The sequence below is a fragment of the Heptranchias perlo genome, chromosome 18, assembly GCF_035084215.1.
Source record: "Heptranchias perlo isolate sHepPer1 chromosome 18, sHepPer1.hap1, whole genome shotgun sequence".
Lineage (NCBI taxonomy): Eukaryota > Metazoa > Chordata > Chondrichthyes > Hexanchiformes > Hexanchidae > Heptranchias > Heptranchias perlo.
Genome location: NC_090342.1, coordinates 7,146,668 through 7,169,130, shown reverse-complemented (window position 1 = coordinate 7,169,130; position 22,463 = coordinate 7,146,668). Strand labels below are relative to the sequence as shown.

Below are 22,463 nucleotides of genomic sequence, written 5' to 3'. Positions count from 1 at the left end.
ACATTCGTAAATCAGTTTTACTATCCAAGTGCAAATGGAGGTTGAAACCTTTAGCATATCTTGAAAACAACTGTTTCAATTTGTGGAATGTTCTGTTATGTCTTTTTTTATGCAATGGAGATAGTGCTATCATTAATATATTCATGTCAAATGTTTCTATTAGAAAATTATTGCAAACTTTACTCAGCACTCTACCACAATGGACTAAGTTGCCCCACACCTCAACAACCCTTAACTTCCACATCAATCATACAACAAGTACTAACCATGCTACATTGACCTAGCTAGCAGGTAACAATTGGCTTTTACATTCATAATTACCCACCGACCGTGCTACAGAGCAAAGCAAACAACCAGTCTCCCTCCACTACAGTAAGCTACTGATGACTTCCGAGCACACTAGGCATGCACAGTTCGATGGCACTTCCTGCCGGTTCTGAACTTTGGTCACCCTACTTCAAAAAGGATAAAGGCGCATTAGAAAGGGTTCAGAAAAGTGACCATGATGAATCCAGACCTGAGGGGACTAAGCTACCAAGAAAGACTCAAGCAATTAAACTTATGATTGAAGGAGAATAGTATGCTAAAGATCTTTAAAATAATGAAAGGTATAGATGATGTAGAAGGAAACAAGCTCTTTATCTTGGACATGAGCATAGGACAAGAGGGCACAAGTACAAAAGTCTCAAGCCTCAAGCAAGTTTAGAGATTGGAAGGAACCTTTTCTTACAGGACAGTGGACATGCAGAACAGATTCCTAGAGACAGGAACTGGTTTGGGGTCAGTTAGTATTTTCAAAAAGAACTTGGTCACTATCTGTTTAGAAGCAGGAATGAGAGTTACAAACGTAACAACAATGCAATAAGAGGAGGTTGGGGAAGGAAATATTGGTACACTAGTATGCCTACTATATGCAAGCATATTTGGCATTGCAGCCAACTGAGGCATGACTGGTGGGAATTCTGATGGCTGACATCATCCCATCTTGACCAAATGGCGGCCGGGCAGATGCAAGAAGCACCTACACCCACTTCTGCCAGAATTGGGCAACACACAAAAAAAGGGGGTGGGACCAGGTCCCGTTCAAAATTCCTCCATCTCCTGCCCACCCAGGTAGTGCAACTATTACAGCCCTATAAGAGGAATTTCTATCTCATATTTCTATCATGAAAATAATTACTCGATAGATTTTTTTGCCACATGGCATAGAACTTTTTCACAGGTTTTAATTTACAGTTGATTGAGTGGGATGATTAATACCGCAAACTGTCAAGAAAAATTGGATAAGTGGCTTCTTTGGTGCTGGTGTTAAACTCCCTCGTTAAGAGCTCAAGTAGCTGTTAGTCAGAATGCTGAATTGAAATTACCACTGGTGTATAACGCATAATGAAAAATGGCAGTAAATATGGCACTGACATTATTATCACTGAATTTTATTTTTAGTGGTTGAATGCACTGGACTGAATGCTAAGAGAAAATATGTGCATAATATGAAATGTCCTTATAGTATAATAATTTTTTTTCACAAATCTAGAGCTGGGATGCAGGTCTTGCTAGAACTGCAAGAGCATGGAGCAAGACTTGTAAGTTCACAAATAATCCATACCTGCAGACAAAAGGAAAAGGCCACCCAAGCTTTGAAACTGTAGGAGAAAACATCTACGCTACATCAGGCCACTTTTCTCTCAAGGAAGCTATTAAAAAATGGAACGACGAAAGGATTCATTATAATTATGAGAGAAACGAATGCAGGCGCGGAGAAAATTGTGAACATTATACCCAGGTAACCCTTACTTTTGCCTCCACTACACTCTCTCCCTGTGCAAGACATTTGCTATCATACGTTTTCTACACGTCAAGAGGATGCACAGTTTAAATTGTAGCCTTCTCCATAGGTACTAGTACTGTTTCATGATAGGTCGGGATGGGGTGTGATTCAGCAGGTCGAACTAGGCAATAATTTTTTCCTCCCAAAGGTGAATACCTTGTTTCTGTATAGCATTTTGAATCCTGGCCTTTCTGCGAACTTTCAAAACATGCTTGACCCAGGAATGCGGTCTCAGGAACAGGCACTTCTGGGCTTGAATAAGCTTCTGGTTATGAAGCACGTGTCCTATAATTTGCACTATCAAATGACCTAGAAAATCTCTGTTTTTAAATATCCTAATTTAAGAATAGGACACCGGTGGCAATCTCACTGAGAGAGCTAACGGACATGGATGGTGTGGGAAATAGAGTTGTCACACTGGTCAGTAGAAGATGCTTTACTAAAGCTAAGGCCTACTGCTGGGACAAAGCAGTGGTAGCCTTAATCTACAGTTGGCTGGGCACTACTTTACCTGGGTATTCTTTAGATACACTGGGGTAGACCTTGACTTTGTGCAATAGTGTAAAATGGGTGATAGATAGCGAGTCGGCAGCCCATTTTATATCTTTCCCGATTTTTAAAAAATTTCCATTGGCTATCGCCTGTTTTGTGCTACCGCCATAGTCTTCGGAGAAATTATGTAAGCACCCATTTAGAGTTTAGTATATCCCTGTGCACAATGGCAAGGTGACCAAACTGTCCAACACACAAAATGTACTGAATTTTCACACCAGTCGTTCCCTTGATGAACGGGCACTTGGTTTGAAATTTAGTTTGTCACACTAATCTGAACAATACCATCAATACTTGTAACTTTTAAATGCATTCACGAAGACGACCACATGTGGCATTGATGAAGACAGTCAACATATGTTTGGGTTTGGGCATTCAACACAATTCAATCCACAGTAGGCACATGCAATTCAGACCTGCTTCATAGCAACTTTAACTTAATTGATTCCTTATGAAAGGCAAGCAACCATGCTCCTGCAGCTGATATGAATCCAGCTGCCATTTGGGAGTATGGAGAAGGTATAACTTCCATGGTGAAAAACTGAGTTATTACTGCTTTTGGAACAATGGGTAAAGTCAAAGTTAAAAGGGTGATTTTAACCCAGAACCATGCATGGGGGGGGGGGGGGGGTGCGTGTGTAAAATGCACCCATCAGAATAAATTTTGAGGTCCAGGGTACTTTAACTCTCGGGCCTCATTTTACGTGCCGCCAGTTAACTGCTTGCCTGAGATGGGCGGAAAGTGGCAGCTGGCGAGCAAATAGGAGGAGGTTCGGGCCACCCATCGGGACCAACGGAGGACTCACCGGCAGGCAGGTAAGCCGCAGTGGGGGGGGGGGGGGGGGGTGGATTTTAGGCAGTGTCTCGTGGGTGGGAAGAGGGAGGAGCCCAGGGCAGCAGAGGCCCAAACTTTCCATGTGGGGCCTGGAGGAGCATTCCTACTTCTGGCCCCACTAAGGAAAGTATTTTGTTTACCTTGGAGGGCCTCTGCTGCATTCAGTCACTGAGCGTTGCGGCCATGGCAGGCTCTGAACAGGGTTAAATGCCATGGAGTCCCATTGACGTTGTAGGGCCTTGATTTAGCATTTATGCATAAGGCTCCTGCGTAAATCTGGTGGGTGCCTCATCTGCAGACAAAAGGAGCGGCATTAAAATTGGAAATTGTTGGGAAATGGAGCTACTCCATTTTAACTGCTCGCCCACTCCGTTCCCACCAAATGGGGAAATCCCCCCCAAAATATCTGTTTTTGTCACAGACCCAACAATATCATCCCTTTTGCTAAATTAATCCCACCTACCTGCCCTCATCATATTTCTCAATCCCATTTCTCTCCAGAAAAACATCTGCAGCCTTACCTGGTAACTTGTTCCACTAACCTATTGCCCTTTGGAGGAAAAAGTACTGCTTGACTTCCCTTTTTACACCGAATTCTCATTTTAATTTCACTTGTGTGTCCCTCATATTTGAACCCCTGTTGGGAATTTGCCTGGATCAGCTTTGTCAGCTTTATCATCTAGAAAACTTCAATTCAGTCACGTCAAAGTTTCCTATTTTTCAAAGGAACCAAGCTGTTACCCTAACCTTCCCTTATAACCTAAATTCCTAATATCTGGAATTATCTTCACTGCATAACTGAGTCACCTCAACGGCAATAATATCTTTCCTATAGGCAAGTGAACGAATTGCACAAGTTGTTCAAGTTTTTTTTTATTCATTCATTCATGGGATGTGGGCGTCGCTGGCAAGGCCAGCATTTATTGCCCATCCCTAATTGCCCTTGAGAAGGTGATGGTGAGCCGTCTTCTTGAACTGCTGCAGTCGGGTGATGAAGATTCTCCCACAGTGCTGTTAGGTAGGGAGTTCCAAGATTTTGACCCAGTGACACTGAAGGAACGGCGATATATTTCTAAGTCAGGATGGTGTATGACTTGGAGGGGAACATGCAGGTGGTGGTGTTCCCATGCGCCTGCTGCCCTTGTCCTTCTAGAGGTGGCGGGCTTGGGAGGTGCTGTCGAAGAAGCCTTGGCGAGTTGCTGCAGTGTATCTTGTAGGTATGTCTGTGTTGCTAACCCATTGCATTTTCCACCGTGGGCCAATATCACACATGCAGGATGGGTTTGCCACTGCTGGAAGAGAGGCAAAATCAGAGCTGCAGCATTTAAAAGGGCACAGGTGTATCTGGAGAGCAGCAGACAACAATGGCCAAAATATCTGTTAGTGCAGCAGCTTCGGGGGTTTCAGCAGCTGGAAAATCTCACAGGTTCTTTGCCGCATCTGGGGAGGTCCTGTTGATTGAAGTGACAGGCAGAAGATTAAGACTGTTGGGCACTGAGGGCAGGAAGCTCCATGACAGTGGTTCAGACTGTATGGAGGGAGATGGTAAAGGCATTCAATGCAACTTTCACCATCCCAAGAACTTCCACGTGGTGCTGGAAGAGGTTCAATGTCTCAAGGGTAACCAAGGTAAGTACAGGCACTTGTACAGCCTTCACTCACTTCCTTACCTATCATACTCTTTCTCATAGCTCCTGGGTGTCAAGGAAACTCATTAACTGAAAGCGAAGCTTCTGAAAACATTCAAGCAGCATCTTAACTGATAGCCACCCTGAACTCACGTAGCCTGCCACAAAGGCTTCCTCTAATCTTCATTTAAAGGAACAATGCGGCTGCTCCTCTCAATCGTGGGATGCATGTGCTCATATGGGGTAAGTGTCCATGTCACTCACATGCCTTTAACATTGTCATCTTTCCTTCCAAAGGAAAAGTTCACCCATAACCACCACATGAGAAAGGCAACTGGAGGAGGGGAACCATCATTCAAAGCAGAGTCTGAAGGAAGAGGAAACTTTAGACATCATAGGGGAGAGGCTGTGGGAAATGGCAAGGTTGGAAGCAAGCTGGCAACAGAAGGTTTGTAAAGACTGAGCGAGGCACAACATACATAGTATCCACTTCATATGCTGCCTCAAATAATTGCATTGCCTTTACATACAACAAGTAATTCTTCATGGGTAAATCACTATATGCATAGCTACAAAGGCTCCTCTGTGCTTTACATCATAGAGATGCATTAGAGGAAGAGACAGGCACCCTGATGACCACCCAAGCACTTCCAGAAACACAACTCCTACCAATTCATCATAAACTCTGTCATGCATCTTACCAACTCAGAGACATCCATTTGGGAGAAAGTAGTTATTGAGTCAGAAAGTTGAAACACTGAGCACTAGTAAAAATGAGGACCTTGCAGTGGAAGAGAGGGAGTGTGTCATTTTTCCACAGAGCTTGGAGAAATGCCTGATGCATATAGCTATGCATATAGTGATTTACCCATGAAGAATTACTTGTTGTATGTAAAGGCAATGCAATTATTTGAGGCAGCATATGAAGTGGATACCATGTATGTTGTGCCTCGCTCAGTCTTTACAAACCTTCTGTTGCCAGCTTGCTTCCAACCTTGCCATTTCCCACAGCCTCTCCCCTATGATGTCTAAAGTTTCCTCTTCCTTCAGACGGCTGCGGAGCCTCGGGACCCAGATCTCGAGCCGAGTCTTGAAAAGAGCTATCATTAGGGAGCATCAATCTCATGCGCAGGCGGTGGAGACTGTTTCCACACTTATGGTTGAGATGATGGACAAGTATGAGGAGTCCACTACCCACATCTGCAACAAATTGAAGGAAGTGTCCCATGACCTGCAGAACCCCACGGAAACAGAGTTTGGGAGATTTCTGTGGAATCGAAATGCCAGGAACAGCTTCAGAGGAAATTGTTGACTTCTGGCGGCAGCTAAGAGTGCTAGCTTAGATGCTTTGAACTGAACATTTCACAGAGCTTACAAGACCTAGTTGGGATTATTTGGTCTGTAGTAACATCGACCAGTAGCACTTCAGCCTGTGCCCTGCACCAGTAGACTACAAGAAGTGGTGACAAATGTCACCACCTCTCCAAAGATTGGCAATGAGCCTGCTTTCTTAAAGTCCCCTCCAGTGCTGACAAATGAGGGAGCTTCAGACATGGGCCCCTTGCAAAAATGTTTGTTTCCTTACTTTCACTGAACCTTCTCTTGTCAAAATGAACTGAAGACAGGTAAGGATGTCAACTGTGAAGCGGTTCCTTATATATAGAAGCAACAAATATTTATGTGATGCCACATTAAAAATCTCTTTGAAAGAAAAATGTTCCTTCTGATTTACCACATTAGTTTGCTAACTTTATATACATATATAGGTTTAATTTTTATTTCAAGAATGTCGAGTAATCTTTACATTCTTTTCTAGCTTGCCTGGGGACTAACTTATAAACTTGGCTGTGCAGTAAATGACTGTCCCAATGGGATTGTCGGTTCTAAAATAACAAAAGGAACAGTTTTTGTCTGTAACTACTCACCCAGGTAAGACTTTTTATTGTTTTCTTTTGGAATACTAAAATAACTTAAAATAGTCTTAATGTGCTGATTTTTATGAAAAAAGATAACAGCTAATAGTTTAACAATTAATCTGCTGCACCATTACAGCAATCGATTGGTTATTGCTCAGAAAATGTTATTGTCACTGCCTCTGGGACTTTTCATGAAATTCTCGGGCAGCAAATTGCATTTCACATGGTAAGTGTAGAAAATTTCAGGATTTGTTGCAAGATGTCGCATCACGACACATCACTTGCCCAAGTCACTGCATATAACTTGTTCCATTAAAATTCTTTTTGTACTGCCCTCAGGGTAATGGGCCATAGCTACCATTCAAACTTAAACACAGCACCAGGCGTACCTAAAAATGAGGTGCCAACCTGGTGAAGCTACAACTCAGGACTACATGCATGCTAAACAGCGGAAGCAACATGCTGTAGACAGAGCTACGCGATTCCACAACCAACGGATCAGATCAAAACTCTGCAGTCCTGCCACATCCAGTCGTGAATGGTGGTAGACAATTAAACAACTAACAGGAGGAGGAGGCTCTGCAAACATCCCCATCCTCAACGATGGCGGAGTCCAGCACATGAGTGCAAAAGACAAGGCTGAAGCGTTTGCAACCATCTTCAGCCAGAAGTGCCGAGTGGATGATCCATCTCGGCCGCCTCCCGATATCCCCACCATCACAGAAGCCAGTCTTCAGGCAATTCGATTCATTCCATGCGATATCAAGAAACGGCTGAGTGCACTGGATACAGCAAAGGCTATGGGCCCCGACAACATCCCGGCTGTAATACTGAAGACTTGTGCTCCAGAACTAGCTGCGCCTCTAGCCAAACTGTTCCAGTACAGCTACAACACTGGCATCTACCTGACAATGTGGAAAATTGCCCAGGTATGTCCTGTCCACATAAAGCAGGACAAATCCAATCCGGCCAATTACCGCCCCATCAGTCTACTCTCAATCATCAGCAAAGTGATGGAAGGTGTCGTTGACAGTGCTATCAAGCGGCACTTAACTCACCAATAACCTGCTCACCGATGCTCAGTTTGGGTTCCGCCAGGACCACTCGGCTCCAGACCTCGTTACAGCCTTGGTCCAAACATGGACAAAAGAGCTGAATTCCAGAGGTGAGGTGAGAGTGACTGCCCTTGACATCAAGGCATCATTTGACCGAGTGTGGCACCAAGGAGCCCTAGTAAAACTGAAATCAATGGGAATCGGAGAAAACTCTCCAGTGGCTGGAGTCATACCTAGCACAAAGGAAGATGGTAGTGGTTGTTGGAGGCCAATCATCTCAGCCCCAGGGCATTGCTGCAGGAGTTCCTCAGGGCAGTGTCCTAGGCCCAACCATCTTCAGCTGCTTCATCAATGACCTTCCCTCCATCATAAGGTCAGAAATGGGGATGTTCGCTGATGACTGCACAGTGTTCAGTTCCATTCGCAACCCCTCAGATAATGAAGCAGTCCGAGCCTGCATGCAGCAAGACCTGGACAACATCCAGGCTTGGGCTGATAAGTGGCAAGTAACATTCGCGCCAGATAAGTGCCAGGCAATGACCATCTCCAACAAGAGAGAGTCTAACCACCTCCCCTTGACATTCAACGGCATTACCATCGCCGAATCCCCCACCATCAACATCCTGGGGGTCACCATTGACCAGAAACTTAACTGGACCAGCCATATAAATACCGTGGCTACGAGAGCAGGTCAGAGGCTGGGTATTCTGCGGCGAGTAACTCACATCCTGACTCCCCAAAGCCTTTCCACCATCTACAAGGCACAAGTCAGGAGTGTGATGGAATACTCTCCACTTGCCTGGATGAGTGCAGCTCCAACAACACTCAAGAAGCTCGACACCATCCAAGATAAAGCAGCCCGCTTGATTGGCACCCCATCCACCACCCTAAACATTCACTCCCTTCACCACCGGCGCACTGTGGCTGCAGTGTGTACCATCCACAGGATGCACTGCAGCAACTCGCCAAGGCTTCTTCGACAGCACCTCCCAAACCCGCGACCTCTACCACCTAGAAGGACAAGGGCAGCAGGCGCATGGGAACAACACCACCTGCACGTTCCCCTCCAAGTCACACACCATCCCGACTTGGAAATATATCGCCGTTCCTTCATCGTCGCTGGGTCAAAATCCTGGAACTCCCTTCCTAACAGCACTGTGGGAGAACCGTCACCACACGGACTGCAGCGGTTCAAGAAGGCGGCTCACCACCACCTTCTCGAGGGCAATTAGGGATGGGCAATAAATGCCGGCCTTGCCAGCGACGCCCACATCCCGTGAACGAATAAAAAATTTTTTTAAAATAACCAAATGGTGAGAATATGCATGGGCATAAACTACACGTGGCATTAAAGGGACGGTGGTAACTTGGGTACGTTATTGATTATGGGATAGGAGGCAGAGAGTAGTGGTGAACGAATGTTTTTCTGACTGGAGAGAAGTATGCAGTGGGGTCCCCCAGGGGTCAGTATTAGTCCCATTGCTTTTCTTGTTATATATAAATGATCTGGACTTGGGTATAGGGAGTACAGTTTTGAAGTTTGCAGATGATACAGTTTTGTAAATAGGGACCTTGAATACAAAAACAAGGAAGTCATGCTAAACAGCTAGTCAAGAAAGCGCTAGTTAGGTCTCAGCTGGAGTACTGTGTACAACAGCACACTTTAGAAAGGATGTCAAGGCCTTGGAGAGGGTACAGAGGAGGTTTACCAGGATGATACCAGGGATGAGGGACTTCAATTATGTGGAGAGATTGGAGAAGCTGGGATTGTTCTCCTTAGAGCAGAGAAGGTTAAGGGGAGACCTAATAGACATATCAAAATTATATGGGGTTTTAATAGAGCAAGTGGGAGAAACAGTTTCCTCTGGCAAGTGGGTCGGTAACCAGAGGTCATAGATTTAAAATAATTGACAAAAGAACTAAAGGGGAAATAAGGAGAATTTTTTTCCACAGAGGGCTGTTAAGAATGCACTACCTGAAAGGGTGGTGGAATCAGATTCCCTAGGAACTTTCGAAAAGGCAATTGGACATGTACTTGAAGAGGACTAATTTGCAGGGATGAGGGAAAAGCTGGGGTGTGGGACTAAATTGGACAGCTCTTTCAAAGCAGACATGATAGGCTGAATGCCTTCCTTTGGTGCTGTATGATTCTATGATTGATCGCAAAAATATTAGCAATGTTCATTCTGCTTAATAATTTTGGAAATGTTTATAGATCATCTGTAGATCTCCTCTTTTCCAATGAGAATAAGACTACTTCCTTGTCCTTTCCTCATAACTTCAATTCCTGAGATATTGTATAACCTTGGTTGCCTTGTCGGTGCTATATCCTTCCTGCACTATGATGACCAGTATTGTGCACCATACACAGAGTTGTTTTTTTTAAATGTACTTATCAAGAGACGTTACTCTTTCAGTTCAGACAGCAAATATCAGCTTTAAGCACTCCAGATCAGGTATAGCACAGCTAAATGCAGAGTAAAGCTCTCTCGACTTCAGTCCAACTTCAGAAGAGCACCAGTTTTTCCACTTCCCACACCAGCCATCTCGCTGAACAAATTTGTCAATTAGTGCCAAATTATGGACATATTTGTGCTATAGGTCCATCCCTAATAGGAACTGGATAGAGAATGGCCAAACTCACAGGACCCTTGCAGCTAGAAGACAGATTTTCAACAGATCAGTCTGGCCAGGTCCCAGAGGTATGATCTACTGTGCTACCCAGTTCTCCTCTTAAGTAGAGTCTAATTGGTACTTTATATAGAAACAATGGGGTTGATTTTCAACGGTGATCACCATAGCTATAATTAGCAAATACAGCAATGCTGAAGTTCCTTCCAAGAAGCACCAGTTACACCTACTGTTCACAAAGTTTAGTTAACCAATTATACATGAGCCGAGATTATCATAGGTTAGCAGCTTAGTATGCAAAATATACCTAGCCTCCAGTGACCTAAGTTTTTTTTTATTATTCGTTCATGGGATTTAGGTATCGCTGGCAAGGCCAGCATTCATTGACCATCCCTAATTACCCTTGAGAAGGTGGTGGTGAGCCGCCGTCTTGAACCGCTGCAGTCCGTGTGGTGAAGGCTCTCCCACAGTGCTGTTAGGAAGGGAGTTCCAGGATTTTGACCCAGCGACGATGAAGGAACGGCGATATATTTCCAAGTCGGGATGGTGTGTGACTTGGAGGGGAACGTGCAGGTGGTGTTGTTCCCATGTGCCTGCTGCCCTTGTCCTTCTAGGTGGTAGAGGTCGCGGGTTTGGGAGGTGCTGTCGAAGAAGCCTTGGCGAGTTGCTGCAGTGCATCCTGTGGATGGTACGCACTGCAGCCACGGTGCGCTGGTGGTGGATGGAGTGAATGTTTAGGGTGGTGGATGGGGTGCCAATCAAGCGGGCTGCTTTGTCCTGGATGGTGTCGAGCTTCTTGAGTGTTGTTGGAGCTGCACTCATCCAGGCAAGTGGAGAGTATTCCATCACACTCCTGACCTGTGCCTTGTAGATGGTGGAAAAGCTTTGGGGAGTCAGGAGGTAAGTCACTCGCCGTAGAATACCCAACCTCTGACCTGCTCTTGTCGCCACAGTATTTATGTGGCTTGGATCATTAAGTTTCTGGTCAATGGTGACCCCCAGGATGTTGATGGTGGGGGATTCGGTGATGGTAATGCCATTGAATGTCAAGGGGAGGTGGTTAGATTCTCTCTTGTTGGAGATAGTCATTGCCTGGCACTTGTCTGGAGCGAATATTACTTGCCACTTATCAGCCCAAGCCTGGATGTTGTCCAGGTCTTGCTGCATGCGGGCATAGAATGCTTCATTATTTGAGGGGTTGCGAATGGAACTGAACACTGTGCAATTGTCAGCGAACATCCCCATTTCTGACCTTATGATGGAGGGAAGGTCATTGATGAAGCAGCTGAAGATGGTTGGGCCTAGGACACTGCCTTGAGGAACTCCTGCAGTAATGTCCTGGGGCTGAGATGATTGGCCTCCAACAACCATCATCTTCCTTTGTGCTAGGTATGACTCCAGCCACTGGAGAGTTTTCCCCGATTCCCATTGAGTTCAATTTTACTAGGGCTCCTTGTTGCCACACTCGGTCAAATGCTGCCTTGATGACAAGGGCAGTTACTCTCACCTCACCTCTGGAATTCAGCTGTTTTGTCCATGTTTGGACCAAGGCTGTAATGAGGTTTGGGGCCGAGTGGTCCTGACGGAACCCAAACTGAGCATCGGTGAGCAGGTTATTGGTAAGTAAGTGCCGCTTGATAACACTGTCGACGACACCTTCCATCACTTTGCTGATGATTGAGAGTAGACTGATGGGGCGGTAATTGGCCGGATTGGATTTGTCCTGCTTTTTGTGGACAGGACATACCTGGGCAATTTTCCACATTGTCGGGTAGATGCCAGTGTTGTAGCTGTACTGGAACAGTTTGGCTTGAGGCGCAGCTAGTTCTGGAGCAGAAGTCTTCAGCACTACAGCTGGGATGTTGTCGGGGCCCATAACCTTTGTTGTAACCAGTGCACTCAGCTGTTTCTTGATAACACGTGCAGTGAATCGAATTGCCTGAAGACTGGCTTCTGTGATGGTGGGGATATCGGGAGGAGGCCGAGATGGATCATCCACTCGGCACTTCTGGCTGAAGATGTTTGTAAACACTTCAGCCTTGTCTTTTGCACTCACGTGCTGGACTCTGCAATCATTGAGGATGGGGATGTTTACAGAACCTCCTCCTCCCGTTAGTTGTTTAATTATCCACCACTATTCACGATTGGATGTGGCAGGATTGCAGAGCTTTGATCTGATCCATTGGTTGTGGAATTGCTTAGCTCTGTCTATAGCATTGTTGCTTCCGCTGTTTAGCATGCATGTAGTCCTGTGTTGTAGCTTCACCAGGTTGGCACCTCATTTTTAGGTACGCCTGGTGCTGCTCCTGGCATGCTCTTCTACACTCCTCATTGAACCAGGGTTGATCCCCTGGCTTGTTGGTAATGGTAGAGTGAGGAATATGCCGGGCGATGAGGTTATAGATTGTGCTGGAATACAAATCTGCTGCTGCTGATGGCCCACAGTGCCTCGTGGATGCCTAGTTTTGAGCTGCTAGATCTGTTCTGAATCTATCCCATTTAGCATGGTTGTAAACAATTTTACAACACCAAGTTATAGTCCAGCAATTTTATTTTAAATTCACAAGCTTTCGGAGGCTTCCCCCTTCCTCAGGTGAACGATGTGAAAAATCGTTCACATCGTTCACCTGAGGAAGGGGGAAGCCTCCGAAAGCTTGTGAATTTAAAATAAAATTGCTGGACTATAACTTGGTGTTGTAAAATTGTTTACAATTGTCAACCCCAGTCCATCACCGGCATCTCCACATCATTTAGCATGGTGATAGTGCCACACATGTTGGATGGTGTCTTCAGTGCGAAGATGGGACTTCATCTCCACGAGGACTGTGCGGTGGTCACTCCTACCAATAATGTCATGGACAGATGCATCTGCGACAGGTAGATTGGTGAGGACAAGGTCAAGTAGGTTTTTCCCCTCGTGGTGGTTCGCTCACCATCTACCGTAGGCTCATTCTGGCGGCTATGTCCTTCAGGACTCGGCCAGCTCGGTCAGTCGTGGTGCTATCGAGCCACTCTTGGTGATGGACCTCTGTAACGTACCACAGAGGCAAGGGGAACAAACTCACAATAGCTATCAGTCTCTGACACCACACATCCCTGGTAACATTTCTTCTGGTGCCTCAACAGCCTTCCACATTAACTGTTTGCCTCCACACTCTGATGTTCTGTCATCAATAAGTGTCATTGATTACTGCACCATTCTTACTGACCTATCTGAAGGTTACCAGTTGGACAAGCCGCTTTCCACTAGTTTTACTGCTGTCAGGGGACCATACGAGAGCAACATCACAGAGACATAGCCACAGGCTGAGACAAAGTACATTGATTTTAGGGAGAAAGATCCTCATTTTCTGCTCATGCAAGGATCACAATAAATTGTATTAAATCACTCAGACGCACAGCTACATCAAGCTCAAGTAATGGGAATAGTTGTTGGTGGGGCCAGGAGAAAGGCAAACTTTCGTATGTCTGACAATTTACTATATCCAGAATAGTTTTATTCATGTCTGTGCAATGGTTCCAATGGGTATTTGTTTACTATGATAGTACAATTTTGTCAGGTATCATCTAGACTGGTGTGGAAGTTTTCTGTCTTTGGTTTTGGAGGCTCCCATAACAGAAATGGGTGATAGTCAGGATTATTGTAAACTGCCTGGGGGTAATTTTGATTTTGGGCGATATCGGGTTGGCCACTCGTTAAACACCACTCGCGATTTTCGTTTCCATTGAAGTCAATATCGCTCATTTTACACTATAGCGCAAAGTTAAAATTACCCCTCTAGCCTTATGATCGCTGTAGATGCAAGCAGTTGGAATTTTCGTCGTCTTTTACCATGACATGGGCATAAACCTTACTCAGCTCAAAATAGAGACCCTCCTTGATGACCAGGTGCAGTAGTATCGATCTGCATACTTTAGCAGGTTAACACTGTAAAATATACTGTCCAAGTTCAGATTCTTTTAACTTTACTTTTTGAAAATGAAGTGGTGGATTACAAAAATGAGTGTTTCCATCTATCTATTTTTCTCGCAGTGGAAATCGTAAAGGAGAGTTACCATATATCGAAGGACCAGCTTGCACTGATTGTGGTGCAGATTTTTGTAGGAGCAATTTATGCAGTAAGTTAAGTAGCGAATAGTTTTATCTTTTTATAAAACCGGGAATGCCTCGATTTTAAAATTCTCGTCCATGTTTTCAAATCCCTCCGTGGCCTTGCCCCTCCCTATATCTGTAACCTCTTCCAGCCCTACAACCCTCCGAGATCTCTGCGCTTCTCCAATTCTGGCCTCTTGCGCATCCCCGATTTTAAATCGCTCTACCATTGGCAGCTGTGCCTTCAGCTGTCTAGGCCCTAAGCTCTGAAATTCCCTCCCTAAACCTCTGCGCCTCTCTTCCTCTCTCTCCTCTTTGAAGATGCTCCTTAAAACATACCTCTTTGACCAAGCTCTTGGTCACCTGTCCTAATATCTCCTTTTGTGGCTCGGTGTCAAATTTTGTTTGTTAATGCTCCTGTGAATCGCCTTGGGACATTTTACTACGTTAAATGCGCTATATCAATGCAAGTTGTTATGTTATTCATTTCTGTAAATTTTTGACTCACTTTTCTCTTTCTATTATCAGGTGATCCAGATCGTGAAACAATCAATCGTATGTTTTTTTATATTAATAGCAATAGTTTATTTCAAAGTAATGTTAGCATCATTATTGCAAATCAATTACATATTTTTTACTTCACTTTCTGACAGAATACCCCAAGTGGAATCCAGACTTTGGGTCAGCCTCCATTTTGCTGTCAAACTGCCTACTGCCACTTATGTCTATTACTGTAACATATATTCTATGGTAACTCCCCAGACATACTCCATGCATTTTATGGCACTTTTTTCTTCCAGTTTTCCTGTTTCAGCTGGGAGGGTGCGATGTTCTGAGAAATAGAATTCTGTACCATCAGTGCTTACATGATTATCAGGCAGGCATTCAAAGGCATCTTTATGGACTTGTCACATTCCTCTGCTCACCTTCCGCCATAATTGAACACCGTGCATTTGTAAAGCGCTAAAGCATTTGCTTAATTAAGCCAAGTATATTCGAGTGAGATGCTAATCCATGGAATTCAAACTTATCACCAACCAGTTTCCAAAAAACCTACTCTTACATCTAATTTACTAAGATTTTAACTTTCTAAAAAAAATCAAAGCATTAGTCATACTTGTGCCAAATGTCTGAAGTTTCTGTTCATAAGCAAGGTAAGGGCTATTATTTTTGAGAATACTATATAACGTTGTCATTTAAGAAACTCAGCACTTTGGTTTTTTTTACTACTAATTTTAAACATCTTGTTTATTGTTGTAAACAGGTAGTCAAATTACCAAAAAATAACAATTTATCTCCAGTTCACCACCATAAATATTGCCGATATGGAGCAGTCTGAAGAATCTTTTTGGAAACATTTCTTTATTCCAAAATCTCTAAATGCAGGGTTCCCATTAATACAAATGCTGGTGGGTTTGACAGTCAAATCTGCGTTGTCAAATCAACATGGCTGCTACAAGTTTTCCCTCCAAATTTTTTTTTTCTTCAGCCTTTTTTGTCAGCATGTTAAAGTTAAAGTGATGAGGGCATTTAAAAAAAAATGTAGGATAAAAATTACATTTGGTGCTGATATTTAATGCTACATTAAAATAGCACAGTCAGGGATTTGGTTCAAGTGCCAAGTTGATGAAAACAATATTGGTTGTAATTTCTACCGTTATGTGTGTATCAGTATACTGCACGCACATGTACATACACTCCAAATGTTGCAATGTGTGCAGTATTTCGTGTCATGCTTGAGCTCCATTTTACTATGCCCAGGAGAGGAGCTGAACTGATAGTAATTTCTGCATGAACCTCTAAAATTTAGGGAAACTACTGATGGCCCCAATTTTTGCTCCCACAGCCAGTTTTTCTGTTTTGTTGGTGAATCAGCCCTGTTGCCAACATACAGATAGATGTCTCTGATAGGACACATTGCATTCTGGATGCATCTCTGGGCATAATCAAGCTATAAAAAATGCTTTTTTTTGTATAGTTTGGCTAGTTATGGTAAAAATCATTAAACACAATGCTGGCAATCTGCATGAAATATTAATGCACGCAGGAAAAGAATATCAACTGTCAGGTATTTACATTATATGGTTTTTGTGACCAATTTTCTAGGGTTTGCCACATCTCAGTATTTTTAGTAAATTTTGGATTAAAAAAAATCAAATTTAGTAATTACTTTGTTAAATGTGTGGTCAGTGGACAGGTGAGTACAAGAAATTATATATCTGTACTCCTACCCCTCTGCAATTAATTTGTTTGCTCCATTTTAATTTTTAACAATCAGGGGTACTTCTGAGAGCCTTGGATAAATGCATCTGAGATCACTGTTTGCTCCCCTATCACTACTGCTGAGTATTTGATGTGTTTTAGCAAACATTGGGAGTGGGGGGGAGGGGGTTGGGGGTTGGGGAGACAGACCATGTAAATATAACTAATTCTGGATTGCTGTAGGTTGCATACACTGCAAGGGAATCCCTTCATCTTGTGTTAGCTAAGCTCCAGCAACTGCATTAAAGGAGGTAAAATTTGTGCATTAAAATAGATAAGTGGGTTTCCAATAGAATCCTGTAAATTCAAATATTCAAACAGTTATCTAATTTAACAGAATTGGTACGGATAAGCACGTATCTTTCCTTGCACCGATCCTGACAATAAAATCCTATTTTTACAATGGTCACTGCTTATTGTTTGGAACGCTATTCTGAAAGATAATGTATATATATTCTGTGCTTTTTGAAATCTGCTGGACATTTTTGATTTTATGCATTGCAAACAAGATTGATTGCTTGCTTAATGAAATACAACGTTTTCCCCATTTGGAATTTCAGATGAGATTTGAGTTATGATGTAGGATTTTGCATATTGCCCCCCATTAATTTTAACTTCCAGCAATTGAACAATGTACATGTAATTATAATACTTAGCTTTATATACCATAGTTGTGAATAAAATGCATGTTTTATGCTCGCTGAAAAGCAATTTTGTCAGAGTCTGTTTAACATGGCAGTGAATCAACATGGATCCTGTTTCTTTGATGCTTAAAGGAATATCATATATAATTATATAAACAAACATATTGTGAATTGTGAACTTTCTGGTAGAAAATCAGAATATATTCCTCCTGAAATCATAAGCCTCCTTCCGCTGAAAAACTACATATTTATACTGTTTGGTATCAGGGTGCATGTAGCAAGATATTTGGGGACTGACAATGCATGAGCACCCTTTTAGGTTACTTTCACCACTCGATTTAGAATCATAGGTTACAGCATGGAAGGAGGCCATTTGGCCCGTCAAGTCCCTGCCAGCTCTATGCAAGAGCAATCCAGCTAGTCCCACTCCCCCGCCCTATCCTGTACCCTGCAAATTTTTTCCTTTCAAGCACTTATCCAGTTCCTTCTTGAAGGCCATGATTGAAACTGCCTCCACCATCCCCGCGGGCAGTGCATTCCAGATTCTAACCACTCGCTGTGTAAAAAAGTTTTTCCTCATGTCACCGTTGATACTTTTACCAATCACCTTAAATCTATGTCCTCTGGTTCTTGACCCTTCCGCCAATGGGAATAGTTTCTCTCTATCTACTCTGTCTAGACCCTTCATGATTTTGAATACTTCTATCAAATCTCCTTGCAACCGTCTCTGTTCCAAGGAGAACAACCCCAGCTTCTCCAGTCTATCCATGTAGCTAAAGTCCCTCATTCCTGGAATCATTCTAGTAAATCTCTTTTGCACCCATTCTAAGGCCTTCACATCTTTCCTGTAGTGCAGTGCTCAGAACGGGACACAATACTCCAGTTGTGGCTGAACCAGTGTTTTATAAAGGTTCATCATGACTTCCATACTTTTATACTCTATGCCTCTATTTATAAAGCCCAGGATCTCGTATGCTTTTTTAACTGCTTTCTCAACCTGCCCTGCCACCTTCAATGATTTGTGCACATATACCCCCAGATCTCTCTGTTCCTGTACCCCTTTTAGAGTTGTGCCCTCTAGTTTATATTGCTTCTTCTCATTCTTCCTACCGAAATGTATCACTTTGCATTTTTCTGCATTAAATTTCATCTGCCACATGTCCGCCCATGCCACCAGCCTGTCTATATCCTCTTGAAGTCTATCACTATCCTCCTCACTGTTTACTACCCTTCCAAGTTTTGTGTCATCTGCAAATTTGGAAATTGTGCCCTGTATACCCAAGTCCAAGTCATTAATATATATCAAGAAAAGCAGCGGTCCCAGCACCGACCCCTGGGGAACACCACTGTACACCTCCCTCCAGTCCGAAAAACAACCGTTCACCACTACTCTCCTGTCACTTAGCCAATTCTGTATTCATGTTGCTATTGCCCCCTTTATTTCATGGGCTGCAATCTTGATGACAAGCCTACCATGCGGCACTTTCTCAAACGCCTTTTGAAAGTCCATATACACCAAATCAACTACATTGCCCTCATCTACCCTCTTACCTCATGAAAAAATTCTATCAGGTTAGTTAAACACGATTTGCCTTTAACAAATCCGTATTGACTTTCCCTAATCAATCCACACTCGTCCAAGTGACTGTTAATTCTGTCCCGGATTATTGTTTCTAAAAGTTTCCCCATCACTGAGGTTAAATTGACTGTCTATAGTTGCTGGGTTTATCCTTGCACCCTTTTTTGAACAAGGGTGTAACATTTGCAATTCTCCAGTCCTCTAGCACCACCCCCGTATCTATGGATGTTTGGAAGATTATGGCCAGTACCTCTGCAATTTCCATCCGTACTTCTCTCAGCAACCTAGGATGCATTCCATCCGGACCGGGTGACTTATCTACTTTAAGTATAGCTAGCCTTTCAAATACCTCTTTTTTAAAATCAATTTTTAGCCCATCCAGTATCTCAACTACATCTTCCCTTACTGAGACTCTGGCAGCATCTTCTTCCTTGGTAAAGACAGATGCAAAGTACTCATTTAGTACCTCGGCCATTCCCTCTGCCTCCATGAGTAGATCTCCTTTATGGTCCCTAATCAGCCCCACCCCTCCTCTTAGTACCCGTTTACTGTTTACATGTCCGTAGAAGACTTTTGGATTCCCTTTTATGTTGGCCGCCAGTCTGTTCTCATACTCTCTCTTTGCCCCTCTTATTTCCTTTTTCACTTTCCATATTCTGCCTGGTTCTCATTTGTGTTATCAACCTGACATCTGTCATATGCCCCTTTTTTCCGTTTTATCTTACTCGCTACCTCCCTTGTCATCCAGGGAGCTCTGGCTTTAGTTGCCTACCTTTCTGCCTCATGGGAATGTGCCTAGTCTGTACCCGAACCATTTCCTCTTTAAAGGCTGCCCACTGTTCAGTTACAGATTTGTCTGCAATCTTTGATTCCAATTTGCCCGGGCCAGATCTGTTCTCATACCATTGAAATTGGCCCTCCTCCAAATGAGTATTTTTTTACTTCAGAGTGGTCCGTGTCCTTTTCCATAGCTATTCTAAACCTTATGATACTATGATCGCTGCTTCCTAAATGCTCCCCCACTGACATTGGCTCCACTTAGCCCACCTCATTCCAAAGAACCAAGTCCAGCAATGCCTCCTTCCTCGTTGGGCTGGAAACGTACTGGTCAAGAAAGTTATCCTGAACACATTTCAAAAATTTCTCCCCCTCTTTGCCCTTTGTTATTATTGTTATCCCAGTCTATATTAGGATATTTGAAGTCCCCAGTTTTAAACATTACGATCAAAAGCTTATTTGACTGACAAGGCCATCTCCGCCCACTTCTTTGAATCAATCACCAATCATCACATCCTCCTAACCCCTTCCAATCCCACCTCCTGTGTTCATCCTTCTAAACAAAAACATTCCCTCAAGTTATTTACAATTGCAATTTCAAACTCCTACCTGCCTAGCTTTCAGCCTTCCATTCACCACAATACTTCTCCAACTGTTGATTTGCTCAACCACTCCCTCACCTCCACTGTTGATGTGCTTATCCCAACAAAATCTTTACTCTCTCCCATCCTTGTCATTACCCCAGTATGGTCCCACCTTCACTTCCTCAAGTGCATGGGGCGCAGACTTGACCATATCGAGTGCATAACTGGTTTAGCCATCCATTGCCAGATCTGGGTGGACCACATCAAATGCTATTGGGCCTCACTCTGCTCTGCCAAAACTACCCACTATTCCAGGATCATCCTAAAGAGCAAAGATAACCCCAGCTTCTTTTCTCCACTACGAGCCATCTCCTTAAATCTTTCTCCCCTGCCCACTCCATCCTTACCACCAACAAGTCCAAGAAGCTCATGGTCTTCTTTGCCACTAAGACCATTGGTTCAGTTGCTTCTGCTACTTTCTCCCTTCTCCTTTGCCACCTGCTCAAGCAGATCTCATAAAGCTCGGTACATGTTAAACAGAAAAGTTTATTTTGCCTTATCTGTTCAGTGCTGTTATATTTTGTTTCATGTGTTAGCTGGTTCATTGGAAACCACCCGATTTTTGAGATTTTTTTGTTGCTAATGCTTTTCTTTATTATTCTCGGCTGCTGCGGGCATTTAAATGGTACTGTACAACATCCTAAGCAGCAGCATTTTTTGTCAGAGAACGAATGTGACTGATGCATCAGATGAGGAAGAGATTATGAGGGGCCTGCAAATGCAGGTGCAACAACACCTGAGACATTGTGTCAGCACCAATCACTAAACTGGAGTCCATAGTTGCTGACCCTCCGCATACAACTGGATATGTCAGACAAGACCAGTCTTCATTGCCTCAAAGCATGATATCTTTACACTCAACACTGCAACTTAGGAGGTAGAGGAAATGCATATAGAAACAGACCATCCGACCCAATCAGTCCATGTTGGTGTTTACCCTCCCTGCGAGCAAATAGATCTAATCATATTTACCCACCCCGCTCCCATATCCATTCCATCTCTTTTCCTTCATAGGAACAGGAGTAAGCCAGTCAGCCCCTCGAGCCTGTTTCGCCATTCAATTATATTATGGCTGACATGTATCTTAACTTCATTTACCCACCTTGATTCCATATCCCTTAATACCCTTGCTTAACGAAAATCTATCAATCTCAGTTTTCAATTGACCTAACCTCAACAGCTTTTTGGGGGAAAGAGTTCCAGATTTCCACTACCCTTAAGAACTTAAGAAATAGAAACAGGAATAGGCCATATGGTCCCTCAAGCCTACTCCACCATTCAATAAGATCATGGCTGATCTTCGACCTCAACTCCACTTTCCCGCCCGATCCCCATATCCCTTGATTCCCTTAGAGTCCAAAAATCTATCGACCTCAGCCTTGAATATACTCAACGACTGAGCATCCACAGTCCTCTGCGGTAGAGAATTCCAAAGATTCACAACCCTCTGAGGGAAGAATTTTCTCCTCATCTCAGTCCTAAATGGCCGACCCCTTAGCCTGAGACTAAGACCCCTAGTTCTAGACTCTCCAGCCAGGGGAAATAGCCTCTCAGCATCCACCCTCTCAAGACCTAGCAGAATCTTACATGTTTCAATGAGATCACCTCTCATTTTTCTAATCTCCAGAGAATATAGACCCATTCTACTCAATCTCTCCTCATAGGACAACCCCCTGCAGTGCTCTATTGACACCCCACAATTCAGGTTTTTTTTTTGTTTAAGCCCCTTAAAGGGGGGGGGGGGGAGTAGGTGTGAACGTGTTCCATTTTTCTGATGACAGTGGGCCACCCATGTCATCCCGATGGGTCAATTAAAAGAACCAAATTAAATCATAATTTTATTCCCCTGGTCGATTATGCACTTCAGTCCCTGCGATGCCCACCAATCGCGGAAAGCCTCAAGCGTACTGGCAGGCACCGCGCGTGCTCCCTCGCCAGGGCCACCCAGGCGCGGAAGAGAGGCAGACAGTCGGAGCGACTGCCCCCTCGGGCCGCCTCCAGCCTGGACCTGTACTCAGG

The 22,463-nt window shown here is 43.8% G+C and overlaps 1 protein-coding gene across 1 annotated transcript; it reads left to right on the top strand.

Annotated features, from left to right (window-relative positions):
• The first annotated feature begins 4,956 nt into the window (after positions 1 to 4,956).
• LOC137334935 (GLIPR1-like protein 1) lies at positions 4,957 to 15,742 on the top strand. Its single transcript, XM_068000027.1, has 5 exons — positions 4,957 to 5,086; positions 6,660 to 6,772; positions 14,479 to 14,564; positions 15,067 to 15,093; positions 15,192 to 15,742. The coding sequence occupies exons 1-5, from the start codon at positions 5,042 to 5,044 to the stop codon at positions 15,290 to 15,292; spliced, it is 372 nt and encodes a 123-aa protein (XP_067856128.1). The 5' UTR covers positions 4,957 to 5,041; the 3' UTR covers positions 15,293 to 15,742.
• The last annotated feature ends 6,721 nt before the right edge of the window (positions 15,743 to 22,463 follow it).